At 42.4% G+C, this 18,290-nt stretch overlaps 1 protein-coding gene across 2 annotated transcripts in view; it reads right to left on the bottom strand.

Moving 5' to 3' along the window:
- VPS8 (VPS8 subunit of CORVET complex) overlaps positions 1 to 18,290 on the bottom strand; it is a 755,312-nt gene that overhangs the window by 488,979 nt on the left and 248,043 nt on the right. For both annotated transcript variants that reach the window (XM_033944522.1, XM_033944523.1), the window contains 3 exons: positions 9,791 to 9,833; positions 4,729 to 4,801; positions 3,025 to 3,144 (listed from right to left, as the gene is read on the bottom strand). In XM_033944522.1, the coding sequence (XP_033800413.1) occupies positions 3,025 to 3,144; positions 4,729 to 4,801; positions 9,791 to 9,833 (236 nt within the window). The remainder of the gene's footprint in view (positions 1 to 3,024; positions 3,145 to 4,728; positions 4,802 to 9,790; positions 9,834 to 18,290) is intronic.

Here is an 18,290-nt window from a genome sequence, read left to right as displayed (position 1 = left end):
AATATATGAAAAATACGTGTTTGTAAAATCCAGTTATTAGCAGGGAAACATCCAGGCCATGTATACCAAAAACAAAGCTGACAACACATAAACCAAAAATTGAAACAGAGAAAAAATAAACCTCAATTGAGGGAGGTTGGGACTACACAAGTACCCAGCCCTCCACACATCATCATGGGTTTATAAAAAAACTCCGCAAACATATATATGAGTCACTGCTTCACTCGTTTTTATACATACAAAATCATATTTTGGTCACTTTTTTTCAAAGTCTTTTTTATGTATAAGCGTCAGTATATAGCAATACAGGCCAGAATCCCAAACTTAACTCAATTAGTTAGCAAGGGCTACAGCTTAATTAAATTAGTGTAAGAGCTCTTGGAGATATGAAGCACACAGTCAAAAACAATATGGAAAAAATACACTCATCTGGAAAAAGGAGATTTTCACCAAAGGCTTCCAACTCATAATCCCGACAGAAAAGACTTTCTGTTTCGCCCGGCAAGGGCTACTTCAGGGGAAAAAAGCCATCTTCTACTGTCTCCATGTTTCTTACAACTTGTTGGTAGTGAAGCCGACTCCTCTCAGGAAGGTATACTGATGCTTATACATAAAAAAGACTTTGAAAAAAAGTGACCAAAATATGATTTTGTATGTATGAAAACGAGTGAAGCAGTGACTCATATATATGTTTGCGGAGTTTTTTTATAAACCCGTGATGATGTGTGGAGGGCTGGGTACTTGTGTAGTCCCAACCTCCCTCAATTGAGGTTTATTTTTTCTCCGTTTCAATTTTTGGTTTATGTGTTGTCAGCTTTGTTTTTGGTATACATGGCCTGGATGTTTCCCTGCTAATAACTGGATTTTACAAACACGTATTTTTCATATATTTATTAATTATTTGGACGTTTTGACCTTAATAAATTGCTACATGCACTAATGTTGCCATTAGTACATGATCATTATAAAAAACAACAGGGTATACATTTACCACCACTCATTTTGCAGGTGATAAAGGCTCACATGCTATTCCTGCACTAACCAGTTAGCCTACTGCAATAATGTAGCTGCACTAATACTGGCTTTTACATAAGCTGCAGTAGAGGTTTCTATTAGAGAATGACACGGTGGTTGTTACCCGCGATTAGCTCGCAGAAACGGTGACAAAAAAAAAAAAGTCACCACGAGATCGGGAACAAGGCCATTCACTGCCCCGTGGAGCGATGAATGGTGAGTACGCGCGGTGAACGAATGTACGGTCGGGCAGCCCCCTCTCTCCCGCCGGCTGGCCATGCATCTCCCTCCCTCCCTCTCCCTTACCTTCTCTTTGTGGAGAAACTGGCGATTTCTATAAGGCTATGCGTTGTATTGCAGCTGGAGCCTTGAAGTAACGTCGCGTGTGGCTGCTGGAAAAAGTCTCCTCTGATGCAACTTCCTGTTTCCGGTTACATCGGAGGACACTTTTCCAGCAGGCAATGTGACACGACTTCAAGGCTCTGGCTGCAATACAGCACATAGCCTTATAGAAATCGCCAGTTTCACCAAAGAGAAGGTAAGGGAAAGGGAGGGAGGGAGATGCACGGCTGGCCGGCGGGAGGGAGCTGCTAGACCGCGTGAAGGGTGCTGGGGATGGAGAGAAGACGCTGAAGCAGCCTGAAAGGAACTGGGGCAGAAAGAGAGGGGAGAAGATGCTGGGAAATGGGGAAGAGACAGTGATGAGAAGATGCTGGGAAATGGGGAAGAGAGAGTGGGAAGAAGATGCTGGGAAATGGGGAAGAGAGAATAGGAAGACGACGCTGGGAAATGGGGAAGAGAGAGTAGGGAGAAAATGCTGGCAAATGGAGAGGAGAGAGTGGAGAGAAGACGCTGGGAAATGGGGAACAGAGAGTGGGGAGAAGATGCTGAAGGGAAATGGGAAACAGAGAGTGGGGAGAAGATGCTGGAAGGGAAGAAGACATAGATGCCAGACTATGGGAGAGCGGAGGAAAGAAGATGGGTGCCACACCAATTAGGGGGCAGGGTGAAGGGAGAGGCACAGTAACAGAGCAAATGGAAGACGCAGAGAGACGGCAGACAGTGGATGGAAGGAATTGAATGAGAAGATGAGGAAAGCAGAAACCAGACAACAAAGTAGAAAACAAATTTCTATTTATTTATTTATTTTACTTTAGGATAAAGTAGAATATTAATTGTGTTTATAAAAATTTTTAAACAAAGCCCCTCCAGCTGAACATCTTTTTCTCTAGTTCAGCAGCCAGAACTTAGATTTATAAGGAGGGAATAAGCTAAATATTGTAGTACTGAGGCTTGTATGGATGCTGCGGGGACGGGGCAGTGAAATGGTCGGCGGAGACAGTGATGGGGCAGTGAAGGGGATGGCGGGGACAGGGCAGTGAAGAGGATGGTGGTCCGGGGACGGGGCAGTGACGGGGACAGAATTTTTCCCCGTGTTATTCTCTAGTTGGGCTGGTGAGGTAAATGCTCTGATGCTCACAGAAATGAGCATCGAAGCATCTACCTCGCCAGCTCGCAGTAGAAACTAGTGCTGCCCAATTCAGGAAAAAAAATTTCTATTCAATTCAATATAGCCTATTGAATTGGTTTTCCGATTCGAATCGTGAATCGGGCAGCTCTAGTAGAAACTTCTACCGCAGCTTTGTAAAAGGAATCCTAACTGATTAGTGAAGAAATAAAGTACCTGTTCTCCAACGCCCCCTCCCAAAAAATTTCTAAAATATTTTTTAGTACAGTTAGCATGTACATTTCCTCTTACCACAGGATGCCTGCGTGCATCCTGCAGTTTGCCATTATAGGGCTGCAAGAAAATTAAACATTTTAATTGCAATTAAACAAGATTAATATGTAAGATTTTTTTAAATGAAAATACAAAAAATTCCAGAAATATAATATGCCACCTAGTATGGTATGTACCTTCCCTGTTCTCCCTTTAGTGTGACAATGCATGTGGCTATAGACCAGTAATCCAGTCTTATCATGTATTATTGTCTTAATTTATTATCTTACCAATGCTAGGACATTCAGAAACTCCCTCGTGTCAAAGTGCAACAGGGTACGCATGTAAGGGTACACCTCCTCTTCAGAGGATGCTTCTGGAGAATGCAGCCGGATTAGAAACTCAAAAACCTAGATTTAAAAGAACTGATGGTAAGCAACAGATATTTTCTTGTAATTTAAAACCTTACTTCCCAACATGAACCTTCCTCTCCATTGTTTTAACTAGGGAAGGGAAGGGGGGAACAAATGAAATAGCCAAAAGATTTTTGATTAAAGATTTTTTTAAATAATATTTTCTCATGTCTTGTTTATAATCTGATTCAGGGAACAGAATGCAGGGACCAAACAAAGTCCTACAGTGTAATAGGGTTATTTCTCTAATACAGTGGCACCACCTTTGGTTTTCAGATATCACTCAATACCATTCTGAATTATTACACAAGTTGGACAAAAACAACTGAGATTTACACCTTCCCAAAGGGGAGTGGGGTTGAACCTGAAGACTCCCTCCAGAGAATAAAGGGAAGTCTAAGGATGGAGGTATGAGAAGAACGTAGCAGGAGAAAATAGGGGAGATGGAGTTGTTAGCCTATGGATGAAGCTAATAAAATTATATTGAGAAAGTATGGCAGAGAGTGGAGTCAGAAGGATCTGACTTGGAAAGAGTGATTTTTGTGCAAAGAGACATTGCAACTGAGAGCTAATTGCTTCCAATGAGTGGGGGGGGGGGGGGGGGGGAAACAACGGACCTGCTGGTGCTTTGAGAAAAAATAACTACTGTATATCTATCAGAGATCACAAGGATTATAGTGGTCTTAATTAAACCTTTAGAAATATTAAAATGAGATGCTATTAATGTGATGTGATACAGCTCATTGGTTAATATTGCATGGTTAGTTAAAGGTTTCTTTTTTCAAATATTGGGGGATATGCCGTTAGTGACATAGTGAAAGTATAGTTAAACAGAGAATAAGTACTATGCATGTGCTCGGTCTATGCGTGTGCATATAAGTGGATTTCTTAGGTTTATTCATTCTCCTGCAATCTTGTTAATAATTTCATAAGCTATACAAAGATATGTAGACCTAATGACTCTCAACACAGACTTCAAGTCAAAACTCAGGTCATCTTGATTAAAGAATCTTTTGTTCCCGTTCCAGAAGCCAATTGTATTTTTGTTTTGTTCTGACTAGTAAATACTGCACTCAATATATATTCCAAAGAACTCCTGCACTATCCCAGTGGGGCTCTGGACCACCCATCCTGTTCTGATCTAATATCTGCACTTGGTCTCCTGTCTATATGATAAGCTATATTGAAAAAAGTGCTAGTATCTGTATTATCTGGAATGTTCTAATATATGCTTATAAGGTGTTTCATAAGTTATTCTGCTGATATTATAGTATACTAGCTCTGCTATTTGAATTTCAGTGCTGTTAAGTTTCACAGTAAGTCCTATTCAGTTTCAATTTGATGATTTTGAATTTACCTCATTCTTTGTATTTATGTTTATATTTGGTCTTTTTGCTACTGTTATGCTGTTAAAAAATTTGTAAGTTTCATGTTCAATTGTACTTGCTGTGAATCTCTTCTTAAACGCAGTTAATAAATCCCAATAAATAAATATAAATATGATTAGTCTGGTACACTCTTATGGTATGTAAGCTATATTTACAAAACTGAGATCTGCCTTACTTGCAAAGTTAAACTGACCTGATTTTTAACCAAAGGGACAAGATCTTCAGGGATGTCACCTAAAGGATAAGCACGGCCTGCCAGACAGCAGCTACAGAGAAAAATAAAAAAGAGTTCTAACATGCTTTAAAAATGACAAAATTTCATGCAAATAGACACTTCCATAGGAAAGAAGCAATAATACATTCTTGTTATTATATAATTACTGTTGGATTGCTCAAGTCTACCAGATAGCTTTTCATAATCAAAGTTATAGATAAAGCAAAGATAAAGTTATAGATAAAGCAAAATTTTTTTTTTCCTTTTTGTTTGCATTCTTTTTTCCTAATGCAACTTTAAATAAGTATGTCTACAATGAAATACCTTTTTTTCTTAGAGATGTTATAATGCCTTTCCTTTGTATCATCCATGCATTCAACATCTTATCCTATGTACAACAGTAGTGGCTAACAGTTAAAAATAGCTATTAAGAGATATGGAAGCACTTTTTTTCAACAAAATGCAGGATGTTGGAATATCTTTAAAATTCTAGGAAAATACATATGGTTTACATACTCAGTAATTTCTCTCTTTTGTTCCCCAGACATGTCTGACCTGAAGCAATGAATCCAAAAAGGAGCAGAGTATGATTAAAACAAACTACTCAGAGGACTCGCAACGTTGCAGCCTTTACAGTGGTCTGATTAGCATTTGAATATAATTTATGATTTGGTATTTCACCCAGGAGGACTCCTGAGGCAGGCTTTTTAGCCGAAACATGGTACATGTGGAATCTTCCGAGTAGTTGTTTTATTCATATGGTTGCCATTAAAGTTGGATTGGTTTGAAGACCAGGCATACTCGGCTGCTTTATGAATTCCTTGGTGTTTGGGCAGAGTTTGACATTCTCTGTTTTCTGGTGATCTGAAGCAACACCAGAAGTCAGTACATAGAGAACAAATAAAAAACAGATTTCAGTCAAGTTGGCTATGCATATGTCTGTAACCAGAAGAGGTGAGGAAAAGATAGAGCTGGGTCAGTTTGAAAAGAGTAATTTCCTAATCACTAAGAGGTCCTTTTACTAAGCTGAAGTAAAACTGGCCTTAGCGTGTCCTTACTCAGGTTTGTCTCACATGTTAAAAGCCATTTTTACCACAGTCCTAAAATAGCTGTTTTTTGCATTAATGGCCATGCACTAATGCTGCCATTAGCACATGGCCATTTTAAAAAATTACTGCGTGAGCACTTACCATTGCCCATTTTGTAGGCAGAAGGTCTCGGATTCTCTATAGGGCACCTATATTGGCAGCTGCCTAAAAAGTGGCCGCTAATCACATGACATTATAGAGATTTGCACCTCCGCGAAAGACAGGTGCCGGAAATCTAGACCACGATTTTCCATGCCTACATGTCCAATGCCTATCTTTGCTGTGAATTGCGCCTACATAAGCGCTATAGGTAGGGTTACCATATGGTTCCAGAAAAAAAGGACGGATTGAGACATCTGGGTTTTACTTCCATTGCTTTCAATGGAAGTAAAACCCAAATATCTCAGTCTGTTCTCCATATTTCTGTTGCTTACAATAGAAATAAAACCCAGATATCTCAAATCGTCCTATTTCTGGAGCCATATGGTAACACTAGCTTTAAGCCACCTAATGCCACTTCTGTCATTAGCCATGCCCATAGAGGTATTAGGCGGCCTAAAGGACCTAAGTAGGCGCGATTCCGGTGCCTTAGAACTCAGTTAAAAATGTCCTTTGAATGGCTTTTTTAACTGAGTTTGGGCATCTAAAAAATCCGTGCCGGTTAGAGAATTCCTGCTAATATGCAATAATATAGATGGGCTGTTTAGTACAGAACACCAACTCTGCCCCTTATAAATTCCTCCAAAAAACAATACAAAAAAGCAATTGATCAGTATATAGGTCTAAAACTCCAATGTAAAATTTATTCACCACATAAAATCATAAATAATTAAAAATCCGACAAGGCCATGTTTCACCCTCACAAGGGCTGCATTTCGGGCTGTAAAAACTGACAATAAAAAAAAAATATAAAACAATATGGGCTCATAATCGAAAGAGAAAAACGTCCAAAAACCGGCCTAAGTCGGCACTTGGACAAACATTTCTCAAAAACGTCCAAGCGCCGATAATAAAACCGGGTTTTGGACGTATTTCTAAACGACCTAGGCCTTCATAGTGCCACTCAACGTCCAAAGCTAAACAGGGCGTTTCGGGAAGCGTGTTGAGGGCAGGAGTTAGGCGGGACGTGGGCCGGCTTAGACTTAGTCGTACAGCATGTATAACCGAAAGTTTAATAACAGAGCCTAGACGGAACTTGGACGTTGTGACTTAGACCATGTAAAACATGGTCTAAGTCACAAAAACCCACCTAATAAGCACTGCAAACACATAACACCAGATAAGCACTGCAAACACATAACACAGACCCCCATACACTACCCCAGTGATCACCAACCCCCCTACTCCCATAAAAATTTTATTCACAACTTTAAATTTCAGCCTCCAGACCATTATCACCTGGCCGCCTGGCATAGGAAAGCCTAGTCGTCCAGCCCAGAGGCAGTTTAAGTTATCTTAGGGGTGGGTTAGGGACCCATAGAGAGGAGGACCCATGCCCATAAGCCCCTGTAATCAATGCATTGATACTTAAACATGTGCACTCCCCTATACACCCTCAAAACCCTTTTGTACTGGCATATAAGTGGCTCCTGCAGCCATAAGGGCTATTGGGGTGGTAGATAAATGGGTGTAGGGGATTCTGAAGGTAGTTTGGGGTGCTCACCATCACCTATAAGGGAGCTGTAGTGAGGAGAAGCCATGGCACCCTTTTTGTGAAGTTCACAGTAGTGCCCTGTAAGGTACCCCACTATTTAGGTGGCATGTCTGGGTGTGCAGTCCATCACTTTGCAGACCTCTCCCAAGTCCAACAGGGCTTGTTCTAGGCATTTTGGACTTGGACGGAAAGTTGGACGGAAATGTGGTATAAAGATGGACGATTTAGCAGCTTGGAAGATCAGATCGGCAGGACATATAATTAGACGATTTTCGAAAGGAAAAAAAAGTTGGACGTATCTTTCGAAAATGTGTCTTAGGCTCTTTTTAACGTTGGACAGCTTGCGAAATGGACGTAAACGGACTTAGACGTCCTTTTCGATTATGCCCCTCCACATTAGTATATTCAAAATGAATGATCCGATCAAAACCATAACAACATATATGGGGTCTTTTATTAAGGCTCGCTAGCCGATTTAGCATGCACTAAATGCTAACGTGTCCATAGAATATAATGGGTGCATTAGCATTTAGCGCATGATAAAGTAAAAGACCCCCATTGTGAATATACTAATATATTGTTTTGGGGGTTTTTTTGATTGTCAGTTTTTACAGGCTATGATGCAGTCCTTATGAGGGTGAAACATGTTGGAATTTTAATTATTTATCACCCTCTTTTACTAAGCCATGGTAGAGGTTTCTATTGCAGCCCAGGGCACTAAATGTTCTGACGCTCATAGAATTCTATGAGTGTCAGAGCATCATTTGAGCATTTAGCACTCCGGGCTACAATAGAAATCTCTACCACTCTTAGTATAAGGGGGGATGGTGATATGTATTTATGATTTTATAAGGTGAATAAATTTTACATTGGAGTTTATTTTTCTGTATCAGCTGCCTGTTTGCTTTCTTGGACCTCCAAAAAAACAATACAAATGTTCTTTTAGTGCGGAATAGTGCACGCTAATTTGGCAGTTACCACAAGATGTGTGAGCACGTCCCATGGTACACTATTTTAAGCTATATTAAGTGCTTGTTAGCACCTAATGTAACTTATGTTTCACCATATTAATGTTTCTGTGATGCAGCCACTGGAACGTCGTCATCTATACAAATGCATTGCCTTTTTATTTGCGAGGGGGGGGGGGCTCCTCTGGCCTATTGTCAAATTGTGTGTCTTTTCCCTGGGTCTTCCCAAATATCAAGTCTGAACCTGTTCTGTTAAATTTTCAGAGCAATTTTTCCCCTTATATATTTTGATTTAACATTTAGACACTGCAACTCTACAATTCGAAGCAGTTAACACATTGTACACTCGTAATTAAAATCCAGATTATACATTACAACAAAATAAAAACAAATAAATCAACAATGAGCCAAAGACCATATATAATAATAAAACCTAAACATCTATCATTACATATAATGATTTCAGCACTATCATCTTCAACTACCTACTATCATTTTAGTGCTGTCAAATCAATACTGCCATATCAGATTCTCTCTCCTCCATTAATCATAATCCCTTTGAAAAGTAATATTTTAAACTTTTTTAAAAGGCTTTTGGATTATGTTCCAATCTCAAATAAGATGGTACTGCATTCCACAGTTTTGGACTAAAGATGTAAAATATAGAGGATCGATAGTCCTCCAACTGAACCACCCAAAAGGAGGGCATGTCCAATAAAGTTGCATCGGCTGACATCAGTGATTATGACAGTCGATATAAATGCAAGTTAGTTGCCATTACCACTGACATCAAATTATTTAGAACCTTGAACCTCATTGTTAAGAGCTTATACATAATTCTATGTTCAATCAGTAGCCAATGCAGGTGCTACAAAACAGGGGAGATATGATCCCACAATGAGTAGCCCCCCTCCCCACTATGTTTGCTACAGTATTTTATGTTACCTGCAAAGCTTTAATCATATTCCTAGGGATATCTAGCAGCAAACCATTACATTACTCACAATACAGGATGACCTGGCTTTGAATGACTAACATGAAATTTTCACTTCAGAGATAATCTCTGTTAAGTGTCTGGTTAACATCAATTTATTTCCAACATTGTCTTGAGTTTGAAAAACTAAAACTAAATCAATAAAGAGAAAATATCTCCCCCAATTCAGCAACCATGTTTTCCTACTTCCTCTACTAGTTTTTGTTGAGGTAAAAGTCATTTTAATCCAGTCAGGGACAACATGAGGAAGAATATATCAAACAAATAAGAGAGGCCCATATCCTTCCAAATCAAACAGACGAAGAAAAGCTTATTTTTATGTTTTTAATTCCCTTACCTTATGTAGACAAGAAGCTTGTTGCCCATAACAACCTGCTCATCTAAAAGCAAATAAAAAGATACATTTGTTATTAATTATGTAACTATGAAGGTGATAACTTCTCTGAAGGTGATATGAATTTTGATGATTTGGGTTTAAATGGCACAAGTGCTAAATTTTGTTACCGCAGCTTGAGAAAATGAAATGTCTAATTTACATAAGAATACAAATTCCTATGAAGATGAAAGCTCCTGTATGAAGCATGATATCATCACCTCTGCTTCCCTTTTACTTTGAGGATGGAGGATACAGTAGGGAGTCTCAGTAAGCTGGCTCAACATTTTTTTTTAAAAAAAGCATAGACTTAAAAGGAATCATATATCTACAGATAGGAATGGCATTAATATCATTTAGGTTTCAATACAAATTCTAAAACTGGAGTCCTAATACTAAATGCCAATGCCACAGGAATGAAACAGAGAACAAGGCTTAGAGTGACCCTGGAAAAGCATAAGCTAAAGGTGAGAGTAATATTGGCAATCTAATACTGTGAGCTCAGCTTTCAGTGTAGAATGAAATGATTTTATAATTCTGCTTAGAATTAAAATATGTAGCATGATATAGTTAATGTTACTGAAGTTATGAATTTGGAATTTGAATTATTGCCTGAGCCAATAGATCATTTATTCTGAGGGACTTAAAGTAAAAATGATATGGTTTTGCAATTCTGCTTGGAGTTAAAGTACATTAATTTGATGGATTTAAAACTGAATTTCTGATGTGGCCTCTGAGCCAGCAGAGCCATCTGTTCAGAAAGGTGCACAAAAGAAAGGACTGAGCCATCACCTTCAGAAAGTGTTAAGTACACCTATTCAGATAAGACAAAAGACATGGCCAGGGTGGATACCAGGGCTAAACAGAACTCTACTACCCCATAATAGTAGGTATATCAGTGGAATAGGATGTAGATGAATAGAAGCCCTTCACAGCAAATTAATCTCTGGACTACTCCAGTCTGCAAGATCAACAGAAGCCCTTCACACTAAATTCATCTCTGGATTAGAAGCTCTTCACATCATTTTTTTTTTTTAATTCTTTATTCAATAGAAAGAGAAAGAACGCACAGTACAAGCAGCAAAACATTATATATGGTCATCAGCACACCCACTCACCCTTCCCCTGATGAAACAGTTCCCCTCCCCCTCCCCAACAGCAATTAAACAATACAAAAAGTAACCCCCCAGAATCCAGGACCCCAACAAATTCCCACAGAAAGAGAGTCACCCCAATACATAAATAGAGCAAAATAGCAGTTAGAGCGTTCCAAGAAGACTAAACAAGACAGTACCAGCTTGACCCCCTCCTCCTAAGCATCCCCATCCCCCCAGCACCCTTCCCCACTTCCAAACCCTCTACTGCCAAATATCTACCCCCAAATATCCACATATTGTTGTCATGTCTTTGCCAACAAGGCCGAGAGCCGAAATCTATCTCAAACCCAACCCATTTTGTCCCACATAAGTTGCAAGGAGGGCGCAGACACACTCCTCCAATAGCGAGCCACAGTCAGCTGCACCGCTGCACCACATCCCATGGTCCCCTCATCCTTCCCCCTCCCTACCATGCCCTCCATCATGCATCAACCCCCACTCACTCACCCCCCTGTAACAGTAACCCCACACATTCAACCCCATACACTCTTCAGCAAGCTCTACAGTCTGTCCGAATGAAATGCAGTCTCAAGATGGCCAAAATCAGCCAGTCAGGATCCACTACCTCTCGCTCGCCCTCTCATCAGGTAGGGGGTCCAGCTCCTCTGCTCCCAAAAGGCTCCACGATATCCCAGTCGCCAGTGCCTGGTCTCCAAGACCTGAGTCCGCTCTCTCTCCATCGAAATTTCTCCAACTGCTGCAACCCCTGCCATCCTGGAGTCAGCTCCTCTGCACTGATGAGCCCTCCTTACACAGCAACTTTCCCACCTCTGCCACTATGGTCACTTTCTTATGGATCCATTGATAGTAATAAGGAGACCAAATGGAAACAGCCATCTGTATCTAAAGCTTTTCTGCTTCAGGACCAACACTATCGGATGAAACTCCCTTCTGCATTGCAAAGTAATGGCAGAGAGGTCCTGGAAGACATCCACCTTATGTGTCTTCCACTCAAATGTGCCCAAATCCCGGGCCTTGCACACCATCCAATCCTTGTCTGCATAATTATGGAGATATGGAATAATGTCCCTAGGATACTCATCGCACTTAGGCCCCAATATGCGATGGGCCCTGTCCACTTTCAACATAGTGGTGGACTCTCCTCCTTCCTCAGCCGAGGAAAAGATTGCACTGTAGATCTCCTGCATCACCTTCACCGCATCAGAGTAAGGTATTGATTCCTGCACACCGCATTGTTCTGGTGGGACCTGTTTTCCAGGTCCTCCACCTGGTGGTAGCAGTCCTGCCAGTCTTTTTGAGCCGCCTCAAACACCCCACTCAGATCTTGAACCACCTCCTCCTGCTCTTCCAGGCGCTTCTCCGTCTCCTCCACTCTCCCCATGAGGTCCGTCAGCTCTTTCTTAATCTCTTTCACTGCGTCCTTGATTTTCCCCATCATGCTGGCTACCTCCTGTTTAATATCACATACCCATTGTTGAAGGTCTACCGCAGTCAAAGAGAGGCACCCCTCTCCGACTCGTCATCTGACCCGCTCTCCCCAGACTCACGCTGGGATATGCTTGAGGCTCCGTGTTGCTAGCATAGGATGCTTTCTCCAGCACCTTCTCATGCGGTCCCCCCTCATCGGTTTTCTTTTTAGACCAGTGTTCTTCAACCTTTTTACACCCGTGGACCGGCAGAAAAAAAAGAATTATTTTGTGGACCGGCAAACTACTAGGACTAAAATTTAAAAATCCCGTTTCCGCCCCATCTCCGCGAGCTCGGTCCCCACAAATCATCTGATCCCATCCACACAAGCCTCAGTTATGATTTTATATTGAATGTATTTTATTAAAGTATAAAAAGAAACAATATTCTGTAGAATTGTCATTTTATAAATACAAATAATTCAGAGCAAGGATCAACAAAACCCCTGTCTCCCCTCCCCTTCACATATATCCCCTCTACTATCAAGAAAACTGAACAAGTCAAATTATTACAGAATGCTACACAGAAATATCATGCTAACAGAATACTGAAGTAACACATGTCAGGAATAGTTTTAGGGGAGTGCAACTAGGGCAACTGCCCCCTGGTCAGAGAGCGCCCTAAGCCAGCTGAAAGCTAAAGAAGCACTGCCTGGGTTTTGCAGTCCCCAGTTATGTCTAACACCAGCTCTAGCAGGATATATATTTCAAATCTGATATATTCTAATCACAAAATAGAAATAAAATTATTTTTTTCTACCTTTTGTCGTCTCTGGTTTCTGCTTTCAATCTTTTTTTCACTCTCTTCCTTCCAGCGTATGCCCTCTCTGTCTCTTCAATCCAGCATCTGCCCCTTCCATCCACTATCTGTCCTCTCCCCCTTCCATATGGTATCTGTCTTCTTTCTATGTCCCTCTCCCCTTTCCATCCAGCTTGTGCCCCTCTCTCCTATTTACATGATTCATTCCAGCTTCACTGCTCTCTTCATTTTTATCTCTTCTACACCAGATCTATCATCGTTGTCCCTCTGCTTATTTTTCTGCTGACCCCTTCCTATCATCAATCTCTCTACTTTCTCATGCCTGTGTCTCCCCTTCCCGTCCTCTAATCTCTCTGTCAGCTGTTTCCTTCCTTTTTTCATTCTCCCTTCCCTCCTCCTCCTGTCCAGCAGTAACTCTCTTCCCTTCCTCCCCTCCCAGCAGCATCTCTCCGTCTCCCTCTCCAGTAGCAGCTGTCCCTTTTTTTTCCTTGCCCAGCAGCTTCCCAGATTCCTTTCCCTCCTCCCCTCCCAGAAGCATCTCTCCTTCTCCCTCTCCAGTAGCAGCTGTACCTTTTTTTCCTTGCCCAGCAGCTTCCCAGATTCCTTTCCCTCCTCCCCTCCCAGAAGCATCTCTCCTTCTTCTCCCTCTCCAGTAGCAGCTGTCCCTTTTTTCCTTGCCCAGCAGCTTCCCAGATTCCTTTCCCTCCTCCCCTCCCAGAAGCATCTCTCCTTCTTCTTCTCCCTGTCCAGTAGCAGCTGTCCCTTTTTTTCCTTGCCCAGCAGCTTCCCAGATTCCTTTCCCTCCTCCCCTCCCAGAAGCATCTCTCCTTCTTCTCCCTCTCCAGTAGCAGCTGTCCTTTTTTTCCTGGCCCAGCAGCTTCCCAGATTCCTTTCCCTCCTCCCCTCCCAGAAGCATCTCTCCTTCTCCCTTTCCAGTAGCAGCTGTCCCTTTTTTCCCCTGCCCAGCAGCTTCCCAGACTGATAGTGGTTTTCTCCCCTCCCAGCAGCTCTTCTTACTTCCCAGCGCAGCGATTCACGAAGGCAGCCTCGGGTCCTTTGTTGTGTCGCGCCGCCTCTGAGGAAAGAGGAAGTTGCATCATCAGAGGCAGCCGCGACTCAGCAAAAGCCCCGAGGCTGCCTTCGTGAATCGCTGCGCTGGGAAGTAAAGGAGAGCTGCAGAGAGGGGAGAAAGCCACTGTCGGAGGCTCCCCAAGATCTCTCCGGCCCAGCGCACGCTTCCGATGCTGATCTTGCCGGTCCTGCGCGGACCGGCAGGAAGTTCAAATGAGTCAATCTTGCCGGTCCTGCGCGGACCGGCAAAAATTTCCTGCGGACCGATACCGGTCCGCGGACCGGCGGTTGAAGAACTGTGTTTTAGACAACATGGTGCACTCACTTGCGACTTCCCACACTCGCCCGATCTTAGGCACAGCTCACCACTGCCACGGATAAGCTCTGGAAAGGGGGAAATTGCTCATTGGGATCAGAGCCCCGGCTCTAACCCACCATTCAGGTTGGTGACATCAGCGGAAGCCCCTTCACACTATTTTAAGCCACTCAAAGAAGATTCAATCAGATGAACAGAGAAACTGCTATGCATCATGAGTCCAGAGAATAGATTCTATTTTTAGAACAGATCTCAGCCCTATAAATATGAGGGGACATCCTTTCTAACACAGGCTCTTTTCCTCTTCCTCTGGAACCAGCCTGGATCAAGCTACAACAACTCTTTTTCTCCCTGGATCACCATGCTGCTTCACTAGGCTGTGCGGCCTCTTATCTATTTTAAGGACTATTCACATCGTGAGTAACTTTTTGAATCCAGATAAATTGACCCTTCTACATTAGCAACATTTGTCTTGTGTAATCCTATTATCTTTGCTCAAAAAGATCCTATCTGTAACTGCTTCTACCTGCTTGATTTTATTTTTATTTATTTGTTACAATTACATAACAAACATACAAGTATATCAATTTTCAAATATAGCATAAGAATGCTCAGCAAAAAAAGTCCAAGGCAATGATTTATCAGTGATCTAGTCCACATTAAGTGACCGAACGTGCCAAAGCTTAAGAAATCAATACAAAGAAAAGAATATTTAACATCTTTTTTTTTTTGTAATATATTTTATTAGAAGAAAGGGTACAACAAGGCAACTGGCCATAGAAAAAACAATACAATAATACAAAGAAGTAAAAACAATACAATAATACACGAAAGAAGGCAGCCATAACCGCACTGCACCAAAGCCATAGGGGGAACATAAAGTAAGCAATCCACTGCAAACAGTGGGAATCGACACCCCCCACAAAGAAAACGCTGAAAAGTGATAACAAATAGAAGAAAAATACCCCGCCAACCCTTTACATTTTGTAAGAAGAAAAGTCACACTCACACATTCCCTACAGCCCCGCAGTCAGACATACCAACAAGCAACCACTCCACAGACAGCAACACTCACCCCACTCAAACACCCCCCAACCCTCCCACCCCTCCCCTAGAGCGTGCAACTAAGGGCACTGCATAAACATCTGCCAAAGAGCCAGATATGCCAACACCTCGGGATTAAGTGAGTATTTGTAATAGGTAAGTTCAAAACGAGCCAATTCAGTCATCTGGCTCACCCAGCTCTCTAGAGGAACATCCCCAACCTGTGTCCAGTGATGCAATATAGTATGTTTGACAGTCAAAAAGGTCACGTATATGAAGCGCCGCTGGGGCACTGTAAGGCCCTGAGCCTCAAGTAAAGTCTGGTCCACTAATAGCAGGGTTTTATAATCCCAATCCACCTCCACCTGCAAGACCAAGCGAAGCTGCGCAAAGGACATGTTCCACAAAGTAAGGGTGGGGCACTCCAAAAAAGAATGCAAGAGGGACCCCTGCGCCCCCCCACACTTGGTACATAAATCAGTATCCCAAAGCCCCAACCGAGCGCCCCTTGCCCTAGTAATATACGCCCTATGGAGAATTTTAAATTGGGTCTCCTGCCAAGCTGCGGACTTCACAAAGACCTTTAAAATATGAAAAAGCTTCTGAAAGGCCTCCGGTGTGCATTGAGCCGACAGATCACGATTCCAGGCGTCTCGTAACTGAGAGAGGCGACCTGCAGAACAAACAGAACCTGCCACCTTATACCAAATAGACAGTGAACCCCCCTCAGCAGGAATCCGAAAGAAAAACTCATCTAACGGCCCACACAGCCACCTATCCCCATGGGTCTGCTGAAGACTGGAGAAATAATGTCTGGCTTGCAAATAAGCAAAAAAGTGAGCATTTGGGAGAGCCCAGCGGTCCCTGAAAAAGGCAAACGAAGAAAAAGAGGCCGGATCCCCCTCCATCATATCATGAAGAGTGGAGGCCCCACGAGCAGCCCAACCTGCAAAAAGACTACTGCGAAGACCAGGCAGAAAATTGGGATTACCCGAAAGGCGGAGAAGCATTGGGGGTCTTACCCTGAGCCCGACACCACCATCTCCATGCCAAACAAAAAGGCTTCAAAAACTGAAATTTGGAAGACAACCCCCTACCCCTGGGAACTGCGAGAGAATGTAAAAGATTCAAGAAGGTATACGGGGCACACCAAGCCAACCACCAGCCGGTGGGGGAAAACCTAGCAGAGTCCGATATTCCCTCATGCACAAAGCGAAGGAGAGCCGCCACATTGTAAAGTCTAACATCTGGGAGGCCTAAGCCACCCCGGCCCCCAGGAAGAGTCAGCTTGGCATAGCTAATACGTGCGGGACGATATTTAACATCTTAGCAGGCAAAAACATGTGGCACATTCTTTAAATATCATCAATTATCCCTAGAAAAAACAAATAAAATATTTTTAAGAAACTATCTGCAAAGATTTATCTCTAAGAAAATCTTCTAGGATCCAAGAAGGCATTTTGAACAGATGTTAGGTGGTGAGCTCCGTGCTAGTGCTGTTCCACAAGCCCTCTTTCCCTTTACCTGCTCTGTGCGGCTTGCCGCACGATTTTCTGATATCGCTGGCAGCTGCTTGTCTCTGCCGGCGTTTGAGTTTTTCCTGCGGGCCCCAAGCAGTGCTGCGGGACCAAGCATGGAAGAGGAAGGGAACTACCCAGTCCATTCCTCCGGTTGCCAGGAGTTCCAAGATCTTGGTGCAGACAACGTTGGACGGAGGGTTCTCTTATCAGCCCAAGGAGACGCCTCCAACTCTGGCAGGTACGCTGGGCTCAGCGAACCTTAGTGACGATTGGGTTTCCTTAAGCCCGATTCAGGGGCAAAGTCCTGTCCACCAAGGAAGCAGCCCTGCAGAGAGAATGGCTGAACAGCTTACCCTGGAAGGTGGATTGCTGTCTAGCCCCGGAGGAGCAGTGGGAGGAGAAGTAATGGAGGAAGAAGTCCCCACTGGAGCCCAGACATCAGCACTCAAAGCAGAGGCAGGGAAAACTATTATGAGTAACACCATTCAATTTAGACAATTGACTAAGCCAACAGTTGTGAATTTAGAGGAACCGTGGAGAGCTATAGAAATTATGGACTCTAACTTCCAGAAGGCAATGATTAAGGTACAGGTGGACTGTGTCTCTGTCAGCTCTCAGGTTGGGGCCCATGAGGAAAAGTTAAGGGAACAAGCAGATGAAATTAAAAAACATGAAGAACAGATTACTCAAATAAAAATGGTAGAAATGGAGATTATTAAAGATCTTTTATTTTTTTTTTAAACTAGACTATATGGAAAATAAGCAAAGAAGAAAACTTAAGACTTTAAAATTTTCCCAAATCTCCAGTATTATCTCCACTTGAGATGGTGCATAAATATTTGAAAGAAATTTTAATGATTCCGCAAGATAATTTGCCACCTATTACCGCGGCTCAATATATATATATATACAGGGAAGAAACAGGATAGTTCTACTCCTGTTGAAAGAGGAGAAATGGAGAAGGGAGGAATGAATTTAACAGATTTTTTGGAGAATTCCCTGGAAGTAGTCAAGGAAAGGATAACTCTTGGTATTGTTTGCCTTGGAGCATGACAGAGACTTTAGGCTCCTTTTACTAAGCTGTGCTAGAGGTTTTAGCGCACGTGCTACACGCTAATGCCTCCATAGAGCTGGTGTTAGCATTTTCCGCGTAGCATGGAGGTTACCAC

Source organism: Geotrypetes seraphini, chromosome 5 (genome assembly GCF_902459505.1).
Source record: "Geotrypetes seraphini chromosome 5, aGeoSer1.1, whole genome shotgun sequence".
Classification (NCBI taxonomy): domain Eukaryota; kingdom Metazoa; phylum Chordata; class Amphibia; order Gymnophiona; family Dermophiidae; genus Geotrypetes; species Geotrypetes seraphini.
Note: the sequence above shows the minus strand (reverse complement) of the source record. Positions and strands in the feature narration are given on the sequence as shown.